This window comes from Bidens hawaiensis, unplaced genomic scaffold, assembly GCF_021521415.1.
Source record: "Bidens hawaiensis isolate Kalapana, Puna unplaced genomic scaffold, B.hawaiensis_p1.1 tig00015187_1, whole genome shotgun sequence".
Lineage (NCBI taxonomy): Eukaryota > Viridiplantae > Streptophyta > Magnoliopsida > Asterales > Asteraceae > Bidens > Bidens hawaiensis.
In genome coordinates, this window is record NW_027492345.1 from 303,625 (window position 1) to 323,522 (window position 19,898).

Sequence of the window (19,898 nt, forward strand, 5' to 3'; positions counted from 1 at the left end):
ATCCTCTCCCTATATATATATATATATATATATATAATATCTATATCTATATCTATATCTATATTATAAAACATACAGGCAACCTTTCAATTTCCTTAACTCTCCTCCATCAGACGCCATTGAATTAATTGCCTTTGCCTGAAAATTCCACCTCCGGCTTCCAACCCTACCTTCTGGCGATTTCAATCCAGAACCCCCTGCCGGCGATTTCAATCCAACAATCAACCTCAATACTTTGTTTTAATTCCTCTCCTTCTCTCTCTGTATACGTTACACCTCATACAACAATTCCTCAATCAATTTCTTCTTCAACAATCAATCAATTCCTCAATCAATTTATTTTAATTCATGTCAGTTTCTATCCTGATTGCTACTTTCTATGCTATAAAAACAGCCAAACAGCCACACGAAATTCATCATCATCATCACCAGGGTTTGGTTGTGGTTTATTGGTATTAGGTATGTTATACTCTTCCTTTGTATTATGTATTCTCAATTCCCATGATTGTTGATTATTTCTATTCATTACCCTTTTGATTTCATTCTGTTTTGAACATATTAGCCGATTCACCTTTAAATTTGGTTTCATTGTGGTTTATTGGTTGATAATTAGGTTTGACAATAGATTTGCAAGTTAACATTGCACCACATTACCTCGGGTACCATAACATTTATGCAGAGAGCTCCACTTTAAAGACATTTAGATGTTAAAATTACACAATATTTGGTCAGCTTCACCATGAATCAACCAACCATACTGCAACTGGTTTGGACTTTGTTTCTCAAAACTGTTATTCATGATCTATTTAGCATAAATTTATGTGATTTATATATATTATTTTCAATACATGATACTATAGAATATTGGAATAAGCATATATGGAATTAATTACTATGTTATTGGCCTATCATCATTTTACTCTGCCTTTCTCCCACAAACTTTATCAGCACTTCCTAATTTTCCATTACTGGAATTCCATTAAGTTGCCGCATTTGATTAGACGCAAAACATGCTATGTTATATTTGATGTTTTCACAGATGTTCAATTGATAGTTTTAGATGCCATTATATGATTGAACTTCAAGCCTTGATATGATAAACATTTAAGGGTAGTAATATTACTTTGTTTGGTGCTTCAAGTTTCTTTTTCCATACTATCCTATTAAAAACATGCTTCTCATGTGTATTGATACACCACTTTGAAGTTTATCAATATCATTGAATATTTGTAACATAAATTTATGTGATTTATATATATTATTTTTAATACATGATACTATACTGGTGATGCGTTTTTGTTATGCCATGTAGTTGTTATATTGACTTCTATTATTGACTCTTGATCTTTTATATAAGAATAATTCATGGTCTTTCTATTACAGCATGTCACGTACGTCTATACCAATGAAGGTTTACCCACTCGCTTCCTTGAACCCGTATCAAGGAAACTGGACCATTAAAGTTCGTGTCACTGCTAAAGGTCCCATGCGCCACTACAACAACACACGAGGTGAAGGCTATGTTTTTAGTGTCGAGCTAAGTGACGACGACGTAAGTTTCCGTTATCTCCACCCTCATTATATATTATTACAAACATACGGAGATTATAACAAATATAATTATAGGGTACGCAAATTCAAGCAACCATGTTTAACACCGCTGCAAGGAAATTTTTTGAAGTATTTGATCTGGGGAAAGTTTACTACATATCGGGCGGGTACTTAAAAAGGGCTAACAAAGCATACAATCGTGTAGACAATGATTATGAAATGACCTTGAATGAAAATTCACAAGTGGAGGAGGCAGTTAACGAACCAGTTTTTATCCCAGAAACAAACTTCAACTTTGTCCCAATTGATCAACTAGGCCGATATCTACATGAAAAAGAACTAATTGGTATTAAACTTTTAGTATATCTTTGTATTTTCATTGACTTACAATTTGAACTCTTTAATTTATTAAGTACAAATGTTCCTTTACTTACAGTTTTGACTCCTTAAATAATTCACTGCAGATGTTATTGGTGTCGTACAACATGTATCATCATCTATGAGCATCCGAAGGAAGGTTGATAAAGAGATCGTTCCAAAACATGACATAACTATAGTCGATGACACTTAACACCACTTTTTTAACCTGTTTTACCATTTATATCCCCTTTTATACGTGCGTGCGGTTTGCTTGTTGATCTTTTAGGATGAAGTCAGTAACTGTATCTTTGTGGGCCCCCCTTGCCACCGGCATCGGTGACAAACTACTAGACATGTTTGATGCCTCACCGATTGTGGCAATCAAATCGTTAAGAGTATCTGATTTTGGAGGTAATCCATAAAGCCAACCTATGTACATTTTAAATTACCATGTTTAATTACGTCTTGCTTATTTGTTGTTGATTATTTGCTTTAGGTATAACATTGTCGACAATCACCAAAACCATCATCAACATAAACCCAAACAGCCCTGAGTCACATAAACTAAAAACATGGTATGGTTCAGAAGGAAGCATCACGAAATTTGAATATGTGGGGTCCACCTTCAAACCTGGGCTTATAAATGACGGCCCGTCGATGTACTCTGATCGCGTGGGACTTGACTATATAACCAACAACCCGTCTTTGGGTGAAGCAAAGGTATTAGCTTCCGACAACCTATCACCTAAAGTGTCACAAAGTAACAATAATGTCATCCAACATCATACCAGCTTTGACTTATTATGTTAGCCTAACAATTACATTTGTCTTGTAGCCTGTATATTACACCACACATGCATGTATGAGTTTCATCAAGACTGATCAAGCCATGTATTATCGCGCCTGCAAAACTTGCAACAAAAAACTTACTGATAATGTTGATTCTGGTTACTCATGTGAAATGTGCAAAACCACACAAATTGACTCTAACTTGAGGTGTGTGCGCCTGTAATGATTTTGACGACTACTAATCATGGCCATGACATGTACATAAATGGTTGATATTGCAGGTATGTTGTGTCAGCCAAGTTCTCAGACGCCAATGGTGAAGCTTGGATGTCTCTTTTTGCTGACGAGGCATAAACCATAATCGGCTGCTCTGCTGCTGAACTTGATAACATGAGGTCAAAGGTAAATCCTACAAAAAACTAAAATAAAGGCTATTTTAACAACATATTGTGCAATCAATATTGCTAACCGGTTTGAACATTTACGAATATGATCTTCCACAAACTTATTTCGTTAATATTCAGATTTTATGTTAGTTTAGTTTTGTATGATACAATACTCAATAGTTATATTGGATTTTTTATTTATTAATATGCTAAAATGATGAAGGCATAGATCTGCACTATTTATTTTTCCTCTTGTTATGTAATTTCAATAATTAATATTGTTTCAATATCACTTTTGCAAATTTTGTTATCATTCTAAACAGTTTATTAATAATTATTACAAGCAAGTCAGATTTTATTAGTGACTATAGCATCTTATTTGTTAATCATTTAGTATGTGACGTCTGCATCACGCCATATCACATGCTTGGATGACTATTAGGCCCACATTCAGGTTTATAATTCTCCTTTCAACTGCTTATAAGACGATAGAAGTGCTTATCAAACACAGCTTAAGAAAGCCACATGGGTCCCACACATTTTTCGTTTGATGGTTGCACCACGGGAGTACAATAATAACAAAAGACAGAGGATTACTGTGAAGATTGTTAGCTCGGTTGATTATGTGGCTGAATCTAAGTTCCTGCTGGATGATATATCTTCAACGCAATCTTGATGAGCATTTCTTTGTGCATTTGCGTTTTACAAAACGAAATCGTAAGATGCTGGTCCTACTTCTGTTATCATCTTTCGTTATTTTTTATTTCAAATGCTTGTTACCTAGCTTATAGAAAGGCGTTTACCAGCAACTTGCATGGTTTTTATTTAATAGAAACTCACATGTTACATAAAAAGTTGCTTTCCAGAAGGAGTATTAAGTATTCGATTTGCACTTTAACTTATTCGAGATCAAGTGGTTAGAAACTCGAATACAGTCACGCCTAAACCATAACTTATTTAATGAGGTCCACTCAAACTTGACATAATTAATTTAACTAAGCCCACTTGCACAAGTTGCACTTTAACTTATTCGAGATCAAGTGGTTAGAAACTCGAATAAAGTCACGCCTAAACCATAACTAATTTAATGAGGTCCACAAGCCATAAGTAATTTAATAAAGGAACTTCTCTCAAACTTCACACACGGAATTTAACTAAGTCTGCTTGTATATTATTTGTATAACTGTCATAAGTTTTGTTTGTATGTAACATAAATATTATTATTAAAAAAATTATGATATGATAAGTAAACAGGTAAAAATAGTGAGCTGATATATGATCGGGTCAAGTTATGGTGAAACGAAGTTAAACGAACCAAAAAATGTTGTATTCAAACGAAACATGCCAAAATATGGCATTTTAGGATGAAACGGGCCAAAAGCTGGTGTATTAAAATGAAACAGGCCAGATCACAGTGAATGAAAACGAAAATGGTCAAAATATAGTTAACTGGTATATAAATGAGTCCAGACATGGTGTATTAAATTGAAACGGGGCAATATATGAGCGGGTCAAAATACGAATAAACTAAATTAAACAGATCAAAATACGTTGTATTAAAATAAAACATGAAAAAATATGTAATTTTAAGATGAAACACACCAAAATCTGGTGTATTAAAATGAGACCGATCGAAACATAGTGAGTTAAAACGAAAAGCTTCAAAACATAGTTAACTGATATATAAACGACTTGAAATAGGGTGTATAAAAATGAAACGGGTCAAAAGATAATGAATTGGTGATAAGCAATCCAGGTAGTGAATTAAAATTTCACAGGTCCAACTAGGCGCTTTAATTGATTCTGTTCAAACAGGTCATCATATAGTTAAACCGGCCATCTGGTTTTCCAGTCCATTAATGCATTCTGCTGTTATAATCAGTTGACGACTTAAATTTGGTTTTAAATATCATTATAAGAAACTCTATATTTTGTTTCTTTATATTGAAATCTCTCTTCTTCTATATTACATTATAATGCCAAAAATAACAACATTAATCGACAACTTCGGTTGTGCGCATTCTCTCTCATATATCAATTATGATCAATTCTGAGTCTTAACTCTTAACTGATATATCGTAGGGTCTTAAGTTGTAACAAGAATAATTTTAACCTAATTATAATGTATCCAACATATAAGCAGGTCAAAATACGAGGAAACTACATTAAACGGATCAAAATACGTTGTATTAAAATAAAACATGCAAAAATATGTAATTTTAAGATGAAACGCACCAAAATCTGGTGTATTATAATGAGACACATCAAAACATAGTGAGCTAAAGCGAAAACCTTCAAAATATAGTTAACTGATATATAAACGAGCCTAAATATGGTGTATAAAAATGAAACGGGTCAAAAGATAATGAATTTGTGATAAGCAATCCAGGTAGTAAATAGGCACTTTAAGTGATTCCGTTCAAACAGGTTATCATATAGTCAAACGGGCCATCTGGTTTTCCAGTTCATTGATGCGCTCTGCTGTTAATCATTTAGTATGTGACATCTTATTTTTCATATTATATGTCGGGGGCTCGCAGCCATTTGTAACAATAGTCAACATAGTCGAGACGAATACGATTTGATCACCCTTTTTAAATTATGTATTACTCTACACCAAAGGATTTACTTTAATACTTACATTCCTCTATCCATTCAACCATGAACTATCCATAATGTTTAATCCCCAAAAAATTAATGAACAGTGAGTTTACCTTGGTGTAAGAAAACTGTCGACCCACCCGCAAATTTTACCCATCACCATGAATCAACCAACCATACTGCAGCTGGTTTGGGTTTTATTTCTCCACACTGTTATTCATGTCTAATTTCAACTCATTCGATACAAGTCGTAGAGATAGCTCAACTAACTGTCGCCTAACGACAACATTCGGTTTCTTTATTTATTAGAAGTTATCGTTTGTGGTTTTTGCTTTGGTATTGTGTATGTGGCTAATCGTGGCGTATCAACATTCGGTTTCTTTATTTATTTAATTCGGCAATTATGATGGTCAGCTACTCGTCATAGCAACCTCAGTTGTAGCCATCACGGCTCTGAGCCGTATGCTTTGTTGACAGTGGCAATGGCGTATCTGAGCCTCTGCCTATGATCATCTGCAGATCTACATCTGAGTTGGTTTTATTTTGTTTTGTTTAACTGTTTCATTCTCATACTTAACGAGTACTTTGCTTAAAGCTACATACTAGCCAATTTATAAAGGATCAATACTCATGATATATGTATGATTCACATACCTTGAAACTTTTTTTTCTATTTCGAAAATAACATAACCTTACTGTTTTTTTTAAAAATGATAAAATATGTAATGTTATATTCTTATATCCTCTTGGTATGTATTTCTTTTTGTTCAGGTAAAGGTTTTTGTGACAATTGCTAAATTGAAGGCTTCAATCAAGCCGGCTGTTACAAGGAGTCAAGCTGACCAATTGAATGTTACCTTCCTACATCATTTTGTAATCAAGGGTCCATTAAATCAATTTTCTGTTATGAACAACCCAATAATATGTAATTCCCATTAATATGCAATTGAACATTAAAGGGGGGGGGGGGGGGGGGGGATAGAAGAAGCAATCAATGAACATAAACAGTTTGAAAAAGTGAAGGAGTTGTTTTGAGTTGTTAATTGGGCTTGAACGAGTTATAATAAATTTTTTAGGTGACGAATAGAAGAAACCTGCTGAGGTTGCCGAACTGGTCTTTATTATAGAGAGGCTTGTTGACAGTATTGTTTTGAATAGTGAAAATAAAAAACAAAAGGCTCAACATCTAGGTGTCAAGTTACTGGACCAGGGGGGAAAAGTTAAGTTGATAATATAATCAAAATTGAGCTAGTTTACATGACACATCAGGGATATCAGAAGTTGAAGATCTGGTATGTTGTATTGTATTTATGATTTTCATTAGCAGTAAATTCATTTTTTTCTATTAAAAAAATACTTTAATGTGCTTGTTACTTTGTTATCTAAATGAGATGCTACATTTTTCAATGAACATCTAAGTTGTTTTTAATATTTATCTGAAGTACTAAAACAGTTGTATCATACAATAATGTATGTTTGTGTGTATGCAAATACTATCATTCATTTCTAATATTCCTATGTATACTTAAGGAGTCCTAAACACAAACTAGCTTATAGGTTTTCATGAGTCAATGTCTAGCTTATAAGTAAATTTGTTAAATACACTTTCCATTATAAATGACTTCTTTTTAATTTCAGCTCAATTTATTTCTTTAATACAAAGTTAAAAATAATGGATATAATATGGAAGTGGGAGGTGGCTGGAGAGGTATCTGGAAACGCAAGCAGTCCTGCCTCCCTTAGTACATAAGTTACTTCCCGTTTGGTAGGTCCAAAGCAATCTAATATATTTATTATTAGAGTTGTTGGTGTCACATTCATATATTTACTATTAAGAGTTGTTCGACCAGATAATGAAGACCGATTCTCTTGATGTAGCATATGGTGTTGAAGGCTCTGCACATGAAATTTATATATCATTGTTTTTAAATGATAAGTTTTTTCCTTGTTTAATGTTGATGAATATTATGTCTTAATGGAGTTCATGTGATTGTAATACCAAGTTTTAATAGTTTCTTGCTTATTAATTGAATTATAACTATGAGTAGAATGGATTGTCGCCCTTGTGATCTTGCTAAATCTTATGAATGGAGAAAATGTACCGCCGCTACATAGTGAGTAAAAATTTATAATTGTTAAACCTTAGTTATTATTGTATCGTAGTAGATCACAACGACTACAAATTTGGCAATACCAAATTTCGGTACCATAAAGAACCAACCTTTTACCAACCGAAAATAATACAAATGCTACAATAACTAGTCATTTACGCAGCGATTCATCTTAAACAAAGTAAGCCTCCATTCCTATACATATCTATATCATACGTATTTCATGTCACTTCAACTGCAAATAAATTCTCACAAAAATTCTTAATTTATACATTAATGTCTTATTATGTAGTGAACACTTTGAGGTCTACAAAGTTATCACAGTCACATTTGATCCGAGCATGTCTGAAGCGAAGAATATTAGAACTAAAATGCGCATGTGTGGTGCTTTCTGCTGTCAATATAGTTCAGATTCCTAGCTTTTCATGTTGTTGGTACGAGCCAACCATTACACCTCCACTCGGGTGAATTTCAAAACGCAAAAACACGTCTTTAAGATAACATGTTATTATTACTTGTCGTATGCATTTTTTTGTTCAGTTATGCTACTGACTAAATCATATATAGTTGACGTATGGGCCAATAATAAATGAAATTAACATATTACACACACTTATACGGCGCAATATTTAAACTACTATGTCTATTTTTTTATGGACGGAATAAATGTTTAAAACCAACAATGACTTGCATGATAGTACATAACGAAATTTAATCTAACATCAGTTGCGACACCTGATCTAACTCACACGTTTTATAACGCCATAGAGTTATGACTTGTTTATAGTTAACTTGTTAGATTCAATTTTAATCACAATAGTTTCGTTTCTTATTCAACTATATAAAATCATTTGGTCACTTAAACGGCCCATGAGTCTAATTAGCCACGATCAAAAGCCCGCATGCCCCTGTCACAACTCCTGGACAGTTACTGACTGAACTGTCATTGCATCACCCCCACACCGCAAACTAAACTCATACTGACCGCATCTTCATTGCGTCCCTGCCGCAACGCGCGGGCACAAATACTAGTATGTGTATATATATATATATATATATTATCACTTTAAATAGTGCCAAAAGAGAGGGGAAGTTTGGGCATTGCCCTTCTCACGAAATGGTGGTGTAGATTCAAAAGAGAACCGAACGCGTTATGGAGAGAGGTGATAATGTTGATGCATTATGTCAATAGATCATGGCCTATTGTTCCTCATGTGAATAATCAACTTGGTATCTGGAAATTTATTGCAAGTTTGGAAAATCATCTCGCCTTCTCTAATTTGAAACTTCCTAGTCTCATCAAAGTGGAGGTCGGAAAGATAATACTCACTTTTAGATCGACCCATGATCACTTAGGAACATCTTAAGATCCTGTTTCCAAACCTCTTTTCAAATGAAAGGGACAATTCTTGTCTTATTAGTTTGTTTTTTTCTTTTTTAGAATTGGGGAAAACATTGTGTGGAGATGGATAAACCCCTTTTTGTCCTTGCAAGAATCTGATGAGTTAACCGCCTATCTTTCATTGTTGCATCAGACTTATATTTCTAATATGCTAGATAGGTGGACTTGGCATAATGATCCATCTGACGTATATCAGGTGTCCTCGTTGAAACAAAGACTAAATATTTGGTCCGGCTGATTATGAAAACCTAATCCGAACAATTGGTATAACTGAATTTCAGTCTATTTAATTATCAGTTTTTGGTTTTATGAATATGATCATATGATCAATTCAATAGTTATCGGTAAAAAAATCACTAATGATAAGAACTTAATCCTACATGTGATGATTCAAACCAATCAACTGATGAAATTAACAAGTACTAAAATGCGAAAAACTGTTTAATCAACCCAAACAAACATAGAGATTCAACTAATCGAATGATTAACCAAATCCATATATAGAGTAAAGTATTAAATCAATTGAACTCCAACTACGAACACAAACCCTACTCCCATAGATGGTTTACAAGGGAGAATTATCAGCTCATGATCATTGTGGAATCTTCAATGGTTGACGGAATTGAGATAACTATGAAGAAATAGGCGCCATGAGTGATTGAAAACTTAAAAATTGACCATGGGTTGGTGAAATAGGCTGGCAGAAGTTGTCCTTCGTAACCCAAAATGTTAGGTTTATATATGGGGTAAAAATCCAATTTTTGCATCTTTTTACGAACTATTCTGCAAGTTGCGGCCAAGGGACTGCAAATTGAGGCCTTTCCTTCCAAAACTGCTCGTCCTGTGCACCGGCTTGCGGCCCTTCTTACCAGACAGTACTACAAATTGAGGCCCTGACATTGCAACTTACGGTTCATTTTTCCTCCATATCTATTGGCTTCTTTCATCTTCGTTTTAACTCTTGGGTATCATCACAATAGCTTTCATTAAGCTCTGTTTAGCTCCATATACCTACCATTCAAACTATACACAAAGTAAACTATTTTAAAATAATTAAATGATTAATATCACACTGTACATATTAAAACATAGACCGCCCTCTATATCACTTCTTGTGCTAATGTGAACACTTTTTTCATTTTAATCTTCTAGCATGTGAACTGTTAGACAATTACAAAATACTTCGGATCTATTCCAGAAGAAGATAATACCATGTTTTTATTCTACTTCTCTAACTTCTAATATTAATTTTTCCGGTGCTATTACATTCATGATGCCATTTAAACGCGGCAACTGATCAAGAACATTGATGTTGTTATTGGAACCGACAACACCAAAGAATGCATGCGAAATCCATAAATCATGTGGCACCAAGGCTTCTAACATTATCGTTGGGTATACATTGATCTCGCCATGCATTAGGACAATTTGACCACTCCCAATGCACAGAGTCGCATTCTGGCAGAGCATTCATGCGCCCCATACAATTGTTGGATGTCACTCCTCGCCGGTTTACGCAAACACTTCTTGTTGTTCAGCATAAACCTCTAACACAACTATAAGTCTATAAGTACTTTCTCGTGAAGATTTCTCATTCAAATACTCATCTATAAGTACTATATGCTGTTTGAAGAAGCACAAATGTGCGCTTTTATAAAGGTTTAAAACCTCTTCTAGTTCTCGCATCCCATGTTGATATGAACAACACCGCCTCTCTCTCTCTCTCTCTCTCTCTCTCTCTCCAGGTCGTCAGCTATACGTGCAATTAGCTGTTTGCTCATTCGGAATCTTTGCCTAAACAGTCTGTCAATGCATACAACATTTACGAAAAGTAATCACCCACCAAATGATTATGGGCTGCTTTACAATCTCTAATTTTTTTTCCAAACCCTGTGTTCGTTATTCGTTAATGCAAGGTCTACAATCAATGGTCCGAGATGTTGTGGGGAGCGAGAAGAGATGTTGCTGTGTTCTAGCTAGGCGCTGCAGCCACATTGGACTCTCCGTATGATACTTGGCATAGTATTTAAGTTTTAAACGCTAGTCTATTACTCTAATAAAAGAATACATTCTTTTGCCACTTGTCATTCTCTTAGCCTCCCTCACTCTTTTCCAACTCATTTACAAAATGTGGTTTTTTTCTGGATTCCTTTTAGCTTATTACCTGACCTAACATGTTTTTTCGGATCTATATGTTTTCTCTTACCCGCTTTATTTTTCTTTAAATATAATGGTAACCTTGGGTTACTCTCTAGTTGTTTACATGCCAAAAGCAAAGAAATCCGGCGACATACCACTCCATATATCGTGGCCCATATCATCCTCCTCCATATTCATCCAACATTCGATTCATCTCGTTTGGATTTATCTGAAGTTGGTACATCTTTTTTCTAACCTTGGAGCATTTTTTTGTAAAATTTTTCAAAAGGAATTATAATGTGCTTAATATGATGGCGAAGCTATATTAATACAATTATCACGGTAAATTACTTTTTGAGTATGCATTTAAAACTCACTTTGGTCGATTTTCTCCTCGTTTGACCTGCTAAGCAATAAGAGATTATTTTAATTATTCAACAAAATATAAATTAATAGATTATTTTAGGTAAATATATTTTAGGGAAGAAATCAATGGTTTTAATATGGAAAAGCTGTAATCACAATTTTTTTAATCTGGTCAAATCATTTACCATGCTTAAATACCTGAAAATCCAAATTCTTTGATTATTTGGAAAGATGTACGGTGTTTCGCGATAACTATAAACAAAATCCAAGGTTAATCATAATCTAGGGTTGCTTTGTACTTGAAAGAACCAGTGTTCTCACATGGACAACTATACGTTGTCTTATCAAGAGTTACAAGCAGACATTGACTAAAGATATTCATTCTTGATAAACAAGGTTATTGATCACTACATCATAAATGCGGTGTACAAGGAATTTTTTTTGTTTTTTGTAAATTATTTGTGTAATGTTTAGTAATTCCTGTAATTTTAATGTAAATTATAATTATATTATCAATATATGATAATTGTGTTGTTTATTGTATTTTGTTTGATGTTTAAATATTAAAATTCTTATGAATTCTCATGTAATACACGGGTCTCAAACTAGTTACTTATATATATATATATATATATATATATATATATATATATATATATATAGGGGTGGGATCAAGAGAAAACTCATTTTATAAAGAAAACTAGAAAACTCCATTAAAACCATTGATTTTACTTGATCAATAGATAAAAATAAAAAAAATGGAAAAAAAAGAAAGGAAAGAGGGTTTTTAATGAGAAGGGTAAAATCGTCCCATTATTATCACCTGTTTCCTCTCAATTCTTGCTCTCCTGGCCCTCGTCGTTCGCCTCTTTCTTTCAATCTAGGGTTTCATATGCAGATCGTCGATTTGGCTGCACAATCAAGCAAATTGATTGTGAAATCAAGCACATAGACTAAGAACTCCATCAGGTAAGTGATTGCAATAGTTGATTTCACACATTCTATTATTCGATTGGGCGTATTACACGGGAATCACACCAATAGTCCCAATTTTTATTTTTTTTTCCTTCAATTGAAGAATAATATAACGTAGTAATTACATAAGAAAGTCAATAACAATGCGTATGTTGATATCAACTTATATATTGTGGTTATCAGTCAAATATTACACATATGTAGTACATAAATGATGTATTTCACTGCATATTTTTAATTATACTACACATGTGTAGTGCTAAACGTAGTAATATTAATGTAATTATATGCGTTTAGTTATAATACGTATGCGTAAATGAACTTGTTTTAGTTATATTGCATATATGGTTGTTCAATTTTTGTGTGCAACTGATCATTATAGGCATAATTATCGTTTGATTCGGTATGCCCTCCAACTGTTTGATGAAATGTTTAATTGAACACGTTTTGGTAATAACAATGTTGATGCACGGGTAATAACACTACGCATATGCAATATAAATACCACATGTATGCAGTATAACTAATAATATACAGACTATGCACTGTAACTAAAAATATGTAGTAAAATATACAAGGATACATCAACATTATTTGGTTCAAACATATTACACATATGTAATACAACTAAGCATATACACTTATATTAAAATTACTACTTTCAATGCTACATATACGGAACATAACATAAACATATGCTACATATACAACTAAGCATATGTTTTAAAATACATCGTGTATGTATTGCATAAATCTAACGCATCAGTATTGCGTTTATCGCTTAGTTTTAACTCACTGTCTTGTTATTGTTTTATTTGAATTAGTTACGTGCACTTGCGTAGGGTAAAAGTAACCCATTTTAATAATGCACATATGCAGTATTTTTATTGCATATGTGTACAAACATAATTATATGTTTATTTAACGAACTTACATATATGGTATAGACATGAAAACAAGGGGCCAAAAAAGGAAACAAAAAAATGAAACAGGGTAGGGTATTGGACAATGAAAATGAGGTCGATTTAGGATATGCTAATGGACATAACAGTTTTTATTGTTTAGTTTAGAGATATTATTGAAAATTATGTATATATTATTGTGATTACATGCATTCGTATAAATAACATTACATGTATGTCAGGTCACAAAGAATAGAAAGAGGTCAAAATGGCCACATAAAGTGAAAGAGATAACATGAACAGATGAGGAATACGAGTTCGACTAGAAGATGAGGACGAAGATGACACAACCTTAAATGGTATGCTCTATATAAGTTTTGACCACATTACATGCATATATTATCACGATTACATATATGCGGTGTTGATGTACTGTGCGTATATGCAGAGTAGTTCTGATGCATTTCATTTTTATTGTATATAAATGACAATTTACTGCATATGTTAGTTATAGTGCGTATATGTAGTGTTGAATGTAGTACTAGAGTATGCGTATTACACTAAAATTGCCTTCAATAGTTCGTGTTTTTGTTTTTTTTCTAATGTTTAATCGAATAATACATATATGCAATACATATTATATGTATGTTGTAATGCATATACGCAATACATGTTATATACTTATTTACGTATATGCATTAATTAGCTATTATATGCAAATGAGTTATGTTATTTACATATATGCATTGTTATAAGTTGTATTACATATATGCAGTTATCAGATGTTACATGCATATGAATGTTCTATGTTGTAATACATATATGTAGCTATAAGATATTACATGTATATGAACTATCTTGTATTACATATATGCAGTGCTAAAATATCACATGCATATGACATATGTTGTATTACATTTATGCATTGCTACTATGGGCTTTTTATGGTCACATGTAATTCTGTTGTAGGCTGTATTTGGAATGAGTTTACTTGGTGTTGGTGTAACAATAGGTATATATAAAGACTGGTTACTATGGGCTGTGAGTAGTATAATTGTTTGGATTGCAGCCTGTGATTGTAATAGCTACAGCAAAATTGATATTACAGCTAGCTGGATCGCTGCTTGGGTCCTATGGAGGTATGATGTGGATTTGATATGAGGTGGACGACTGTTATTAAGATTTACAGTTGGATTTCTTGTTGGGTTGTGTGTAAAAGTCTGACTAATATGCACAAATTTTTGACACGGGTGCACAAAATTATGACATGAGTACATAAAATTCTGATTTGAGTAATGATTTATGTGTTGAAAGATTGCTGTTTCTCTTTGTTAAGCTCTTTTTACTGGGAGTGATGTTACGTTTGTTTAAGTCCCAATGGTAATAATTGCTTCAATTGTTAGCAGGCAAAAATAGCCCTTGGTTCTGCTTGAAGCCTAGAAAACTGATTAGTTTTGGTATCCTTATAAGATTTTTATCAAAAGTGTTGGATATGAAGCATGATAATTGGATGTTGCAGATGGATTGTGTTGGCATTTGCTTGATTTGCAGCTAAATGACGTATTAAAGAATATGTTTTGCTGCTACAACATGAAGATTTCAAGTTCTGGTGTCTGGTTATTATCATTTTGTTTGTGTATTGGTTTGTTATAAATGTTGTGGGTTGGTTTCCTTCTTTAGTTTTTGTTACGGTTTTGATTGTTTGTTTAGGCTTGATGTTTGTTTGGATTTGGGGCAAGTTGTCAAATTTGTTTAAGTTAGTGGTGTTTAGGTTGGTCAAGTTCGGTTTTTTTATGATTTTTTTTTGTTGATGAGCGTCCTCAGGGAAATGTCCCGGGACTCCCAAAGCCATTAATTGTAATCTTATTTTTTTCTAGTTTAGTTTTTTGCAGTGTCTGTCTTCTTTAACACCAAAAATGCAAGAAAAAACATAATGGAAGATCCAACAATGGCACCCGTTAAAAGGGCTTGTTTTTAGTGCGTTTATCTTGTTTATGATAGGATTTGTGTATCAGTTGTTAGAGTGTGTGATGGAATTTTAATATAAATGTTATGGTATAATTATGTGGTAGTGTTAATTGATGTATGAAATTTGTACTGACGTTATGACTAAAATGTATTAATAGATGCAACGTTTATGTAGTATGTATATATGTAATGCTGATACATTATATATGCAATAGTGATGTATTACGTATACGCAACACATATATGCAGGGCTGATGTGCTGAAAGTAGTATTGTTAGTGTAATTGTACATGTTTAGTTATACAACATATGTGTAATATGTTTGAACCAAACAATGTTAGAGCAACCACCTCTATTTATTGGTAATGCATATATGTACTACATACAAAAATTGTGATGATAATGTTAATGCAAGATTTGTTTAAGCATACTACATATATGCAGTATTACCATGTTTCCATTATGTGTATAATTTTGTAACACTATTTCGTATAAACAATAGGTGTTAATATGCTTGTATTAACTGTATTTCATACACATAGTACTACTATAATACATATATGCAGTACCATTGTATTATAAATATGTAATACTACTTTATTGCGTATAAACAATAGGTGTTTAGTTTACATCCAGGTGACGAATATCATACATTAAAGTAACCAACAAAAAGAAAACATGTTGGAAAAAGAAAATAGAATTCATAACCAATGTATATTTCTAGTACAAATATTTATACAAAAGTAGTCCTCGTTAACAATCGAGCATGCCTATTTCGTGGTCTTGTCATCAGGTTAATATGCTTGCTTCAACACCCGATTTATATGTACGCTCGTTACTTGATTGTAGAATTTGCGATATTGTGCAATACTTCGGCTAAAGGGATGATGGTAATGGTTACTTTTTGTACCGGGAACAAAATTTTACACGTATAAAGCTCAAATAACAACCAACATACCACATATCAGTAGTATGATCATAAGTCAACTCCAAAACTGCATAATACAATGTTTGAATAGTCAATAAACTGCATATATTATACATCTATTGCAAATAAGTAGATAGTACACATGTGTAATACTGGGTATTTTGTATCACATAGCTTGTCCATTTTTCTAATCCATATATGCAGTCCATGTATTAATACACATACGTAATACGCGTACTACACGTATGTAATACATATATTAAACCACGTAAAACCCAATCCAGCAATTAGGTCAAAATAATCACTCTGCTTTCCTAATTTCTGGTATAACTGATAATTATCAATCATTTATGTACTAATAATGTCGTAACTCATGATTCATCGATTAAACTATCAAAGTAATACATAAAATGAGCAAATTATGAATCAATTGTTGACTAAATAAAAGAATTTCGATTTGAAATACCTGCAATTGACGGGTTAAACGACCGAATTAATCAGTGATTAGAGTTCGGAACAATCAAGTAGTCATGATTTGTGATCTGCAAGTGTTAATTTCTATAGAAAGGAGGTTTGTATAGAGATTGTTGTATAGGGAGGCTGAAGAGGATGTCGAGCAGGGAAGTGATGTTTTTTTTCTCTCTATTTGAGCAATTTACAAATATAACCCTATAGCTAGGAGTTTCTTAGTTTTCTCTCTAAATAAGAGTTTTCTCTTGATCCTTTCATATGAAATTGTGCCAATTTGATTTCATTTTTTATAGTACACCTATATAATAAAACCAATATAACATATTGTACACGTTAGAGAAAAGTATTCGTACAAAGTGAAATAGAGCTGACTTTTGATCTAGCCAAACCTCTACGTCTTTGATCACAATGTTTTACCTGCCCTCCTTCCGACTTTGTATTAGTCAACCACATCATTCTGAATGAATCTTATATCTCAATTAAACTTACATACATTACAATTTTAATGTGTGATATTTACAACAAAAGTATAAGGTATATATATACATCATTCCTTAACAAAATCAAGAACAACAATGATAAACATACATGCTACGATTCGACATGAACAGGAGAAGGCGAATTCCTACAAACCGGACAAGTACCGTTCATCTTAAGCCACTCGTCAATACACTCCGCATGGAAGCAATGCCAACACTCAGGTATACACCTCACTGTCTCTTTCACATGGTACTCGGCTAAGCATATAGGACAAGTAGCATCCTCATGTCCCGGGAGCCGCTTGCTTTCACCCAAAACAACTTTCGGGTATGACTCGATTGTCTCTTGGTCAAGACCGACGATGTTTGGTGGTACAATCGTGTCTTCTGGGGCCACAGCGGTAATGGTGGTTCTCCTGGTCGTGAGTTCGTTCCGCCTACCTTTGGTGCACATGAAACATGCGATCACAATAGAGGCTGTCATGGCTGGTATAGCTATGGCAAAAGCTATAATTCTGAATATGCCGGGAGGTTCTGGAGCACCTATAAATCGGATATATAATTGTTTTAAGATATCTATTTTGAAAGTACTAAAAGTGTTCTTATTATCTATGACCAAGCATTCAATTTTTTTTATAACTAGACTATTAAATTAGTTGTCTGAATATTGGTCAATTGGTTGCACCGGTTATATAACATGAATGATAAATGCTTATAAACTTAAAGGTGAACATATAACTAATCTAAACAAAATGTGGTCAAATTAATTTATTTAGGATATTACGCCCTAGTAAATAAATAAATATAGATAAATAAATAAATGGGATTCTGAAAGCTAACAACGTATAAAAGTCTTTGGTTCTACCGGTTCAGACAGGCGGATCTAAGGTGTATTAAGGGGTGCCCGGGATATGACATTTATGACGAAGTACAAAATTAGTGTAAATTTTCTTTTTCTACGTTTTATATGATACATGAGCATATAATAGGATGTCCGCATTCATCTAGATCCATCACTAGATTCAGACGAAAATAGTTTAAATAGATTCAACCGTAAAGGTTATGTAACCAGTTTCCGATCTAACTGGACAGAATTGTATAGTGTTCTTACCGGGGAAGCTTGAGAAACATGTAGTTATCTTTGTGTTGTTATTTGCATAACCACATGAACTACCAACTGCTTCACACTTCTTACAATCAGGTGTACTCCATGTTAGAGTTAGATCCTTATCAAGCTGTGATGTAAATCCATCATCATACGGTCGATCTACCGGCACCAGTAAATTCTTGGTGATCAAACAACCCGTCTGGTTACTTGTCATCGATGCGACAAACGTCTTTGAGTCAGTAGCAACAACAGAAAACGAAGAATTACTAAGGCATCCAATGGTTTCAAAACCAGACAAGTTTACATCACTTGGACAACTCAAAAGAGTGAAGTTTTGGAAGTAAGAAGCCGAGAAAGGCGAATTCGAGAGGTCAAATGTTAAAAGTCTTGCGGGAAGGCAATTAAAGGGGTCATAAATTCGGATAGTTTGAGAAATGTAGTCGATACTCCTGACCGAAAACTCACCAGAGCTCGGGAGGTTGATACGCAGCGTGCTTGGGAAAGCACAACGCAGATCAAAACCAAGAAAACCGCAGTTTTCAGGTTGCTGGTCTTCTAAAAGGAAAGGGAACTTGACTTGAATGAAGCTTATGCCACAGTAGGAAGTTGAGCAATCATTTGATGTTGCTGAAGACTGAAGAGGAACGAAGAAGAGACAAAAGAGAACTTTGTAGGCCTCCATGGATATGAAAGATTCTACTATGAACATCATTAATATTAACATAATTCATAAGTCAAATCTTTTTGGTCACCATATGTTGTTTGCAAGCAACCAGTAATTTGTTATTTAATATTTATAAAACATTAAAGTCAACGATATTTTCACCATCTGATTGCGCCAGTTTCATATTTATTTTAGGATCACTGCAACTTAATGCTCTAGCCACCTTAAACTGGAGCAAGCATCTAACACAACCACCATCATACTGTAATTATAGTTTAACAAGTCACATCAGTTTATAGCGATAAGTTTAGGTGTTAATAGTGTAGGTTAATTAACAAGTTCATCGATAGAGACTTTAAATTATAACAAGCCACGTTAGGTGATAAGAAGTTAATTACTTCGACTTTTGTGCTAATGTGTCGTTTTACTTTCTAACAAGTCATGTTAGGTCGTTATAGTACATGTTAGATGATTAGTCCATCAACTAGGCCTTAAAGTCATGTTAGGTCATAACAATGCTATTTAGATGCTAGTGGCATATATATGTTAGTTGATAAGTCTACCAGTTGGCACTGTCAATATGTTAAAAAGATCTTTTACTAAATGACACATCACATACGCTCATTACATGTTTTTTCTAGAGCTGTAAACAATTTCTTTTTCCCTTAGGATACATAATTTGTTGTATACATGTTACAA

The 19,898-nt window shown here is 33.4% G+C and overlaps 1 protein-coding gene and 1 pseudogene across 1 annotated transcript; one reads left to right on the top strand and one right to left on the bottom strand.

Annotated features, from left to right (window-relative positions):
- LOC143548474 (replication protein A 70 kDa DNA-binding subunit B-like) overlaps window positions 1-3,762 on the top strand; it is a 37,916-nt pseudogene extending 34,154 nt beyond the window's left edge.
- A 13,766-nt stretch (window positions 3,763-17,528) lies between these two features.
- LOC143548478 (putative RING-H2 finger protein ATL21A) lies at window positions 17,529-19,217 on the bottom strand. The gene is made up of 2 exons (XM_077039636.1): window positions 18,539-19,217; window positions 17,529-17,970 (listed from the first exon to the last, which is right to left on the bottom strand). The coding sequence occupies exons 1-2, from the start codon at window positions 19,215-19,217 to the stop codon at window positions 17,540-17,542; spliced, it is 1,110 nt and encodes a 369-aa protein (XP_076895751.1). The 3' UTR covers window positions 17,529-17,539.
- Window positions 19,218-19,898: the final 681 nt, after the last annotated feature.

Coding starts and splice junctions, on each gene's coding strand:
- LOC143548478 (XM_077039636.1), bottom strand. CDS start 19,217: ATGGAGGCCTACAAAGTTCTCTTTTGTCTCTTCTTCGTTCCTCTTCAG. Junction 17,971..18,538: donor ATGTTTCTCAAGCTTCCCCG/GTAAGAACACTA, acceptor TCCGATTTATAG/GTGCTCCAGAACCTCCCGGC.